Source organism: Nuphar pumila, chromosome 1, assembly GCF_984573655.1.
Source record: "Nuphar pumila chromosome 1, dmNupPumi1.hap1.1, whole genome shotgun sequence".
Classification (NCBI taxonomy): Eukaryota; Viridiplantae; Streptophyta; class Magnoliopsida; order Nymphaeales; family Nymphaeaceae; genus Nuphar; species Nuphar pumila.
In genome coordinates, this window is record NC_143249.1 from 12555329 (window position 1) to 12557968 (window position 2640).

Sequence of the window (2640 nt, forward strand, 5' to 3'; positions counted from 1 at the left end):
ATCCCCCGATTCTCTTCTTGACACGTGTCAAAGTCACCTGCCATAGTGACACGTGGCGTAGTATCTCTCTTCTCAAAGGCCAACTTTGGTAGTTCGGTATTGCTAGTTTCACGGTATTATTTTACTAGACTTGCGTTTGTGACTCACGAAATTCAAATGAAACGACGGTCCAAACAGAACTTCCGGCATGTGCACCGGGACTTTTTGTTCCCATAGTTTTCAGACAAAAACTCGATGAAACAACTGCATCGCGGAAGAAATCAACAAAAGGATGAAGGTGGGGGATGACTGCACCATTGCTCAAAAGAAGAGAAAAGGTTTTGAAAAGGGAAGGGAGAAGACCGTCTATGCTTGGTTGAGATTTTCATGTCTATTATATTATACCTAATGGTGTGGAAAAAGCACCATGTTTTTTAATTGCAAAAGCGGAATGAGAAGAGACGGCACCATTGTTCGTCTGTTCTTTGCAAAACCATCACCAGATTTTTTATTCTCATTGCAAAATAAAGAAACGGAGGGAGAAAATTAAAGGAGACACCCACCTCTCTAAAACATAAAACATAGAAAAGAAGATAAAAGAGGAAAGAAAAAATGTGATAGTCACAAAAGAAGCCCTCAACTTCTCATTCCACTCAGAAATTTACATGTTTCCCGGTCTCTGAACAACTAAAAAGAAGGACAATTTACATGTTTTTGGATCTCGGTTCCCTGTTCCGTGGAAACCACTCTCTTTCATGGTTCATCCAACCATTCATTCAATCATCCACCACCATTTCTTCAACTCTCCTCTCAAACCCAGAAACAAACACACAAAATCTGGATTTTTGAGATTTCAAATGACATGAAAATGAAGAATAAAGAAAACCCATCATCATAATCACTGCTTTTCATCACCCTCACTCTGGTTCTGGTTGTGATCATTCTGCTTCTTATCATCAAAGCTCTTGATCACCTCCTTGTTCTCATTAAAGGAAGAGGTCTTGCTGGAGATGGGTTTTGCAATAAAAGTTGGATTGTGGTCACCAGCCATGATGACCACAATCTTCTGATCCAGGTCGTTGCAGACCTTGATGGACTCCAAAGGCTTGTCATTACCCTCACCCACATCACCCTGGTCACCATCCTCGCCATTGTCTGAGTAGCCAGAGAGCTTCCAGTAAGAGCAAGCAAGGATCAACAGGGCAAATGCAATGAGCCCCAACATGGCAGCCAGGCCGCCAAAGAGGTATGGCACAGGGGAATGCCAGGGAGAGTGCTGCTGCTGCTGTTGTTGCCCTCCTGAGAGTGTTGTTGCATTGAAGGTGCTGTCCGGCCTCATCGTTTGAAATTTGAATAGAATAGGCACAGTAAGGCTGATAAACAAGCAGAGGAGAAAAAAAGAACACCCAAATATGGAAAATAAACGATGGTGAGGGATGTGGGGGTGGTGGGGGGTGTATTTATACAGCATGAAAAAGTTATAGGGGCCTCCCTCTCATTAAATGTCGTCACCCTCCAAGGTTTGGCTTTGTGAGAGTGGTTTATGGGAAAGTGGAGAGAGATCCCACTCTGGTTTGTCTAGTTAACCTTGTCTTGAAATTCATCCGGATACCGGGTCTCTCTCTCTCTCTCTCTCTCTCTCTCTCACATGAACAGTGAATCCCACTACATGCATTGCAGAGAGAGAGAGAGAGACCGCAATAATTAAAAATGGAAAGGGCAAAAGCAAGGGGGAGAAGATTTATAACTTTATATACATTATTTTGTTGAGTGGGGAGAATGATTTTAGAATTATGAGTACGTATTTGGCCCTTACCAATAAAGGGGTCGACCTATGAATTAATGTGACCAAGGCTGCTTTTTCGTTGTGGGTGCTGAATTACTAAAATGGATCTAGATTCTTGCATCTGGACAGACAAGAGGACCTTTACGATCCAACATCAGCAACGGTTAAGATCAAAGGAGGAAAATCACCTTCTTTATTTTACTGGCAAGCTCATCAGAAAGTATATACAATGGGAAGATGGTCATGGAATAAGCTATTTCTAGCTCTAATTTGGATTGTAACCAAATTCAAAAACATTGATGTAGAATCACCTTGCCAAAAAAATTCATTAACTGTTTTCAAAGCTATTCAGCCACGACTCGAGATTGTGAGATGCGGAAAAGGTATGGCATTGACTCAATTGTCAAGGGCATAATAGGAGTTGATGAATCGGCTTGTTCCGGGAAGCGGTTTTCCGTGACGGGAAGCGGTTCTTGGAGGCACCGTGAGAGCGACGCGCATTTCGCTCCATCATGACATCTGAGCTGTACTTGTCTGTTACCGAAACGACGAAATTGCCCCTTTATCATGCCTTGCCCGCAGCGCAGCGTTTTATTCACGACTCGGATCGGACCGGTTCCGGATTGAATGGTTCGTACAAGACCACGTTTTCCAAGTTCACAACGGACATGGATTGAAACACGGTCCAAAAGATCCATAAAATTTCTAACAAGGTTTTGTGAGGACGGGTCTGATCATCTATAAGTGAGTCCAGGTTTAGGACCCGCTGGTCATTATACGGATAGATCCAAATCCAACAAGTCGAGGCACAAGCACCGAGCGTGAGCTAGGACCGTGTTTTTGTTGTGGAAACACCGGGTCAAGCTCAAGCCCGA

General features: G+C 43.3%; 1 protein-coding gene across 1 annotated transcript; it reads right to left on the reverse strand.

Annotated features, from left to right (window-relative positions):
* Nucleotides 1–640: 640 nt before the first annotated feature.
* Nucleotides 641–1331, reverse strand: LOC149848000 (protein GLUTAMINE DUMPER 3-like). Its single transcript, XM_090010107.1, has one exon. The coding sequence runs from the start codon at nt 1316–1318 to the stop codon at nt 878–880; it is 441 nt and encodes a 146-aa protein (XP_089866233.1). The 5' UTR covers nt 1319–1331; the 3' UTR covers nt 641–877.
* Nucleotides 1332–2640: the final 1309 nt, after the last annotated feature.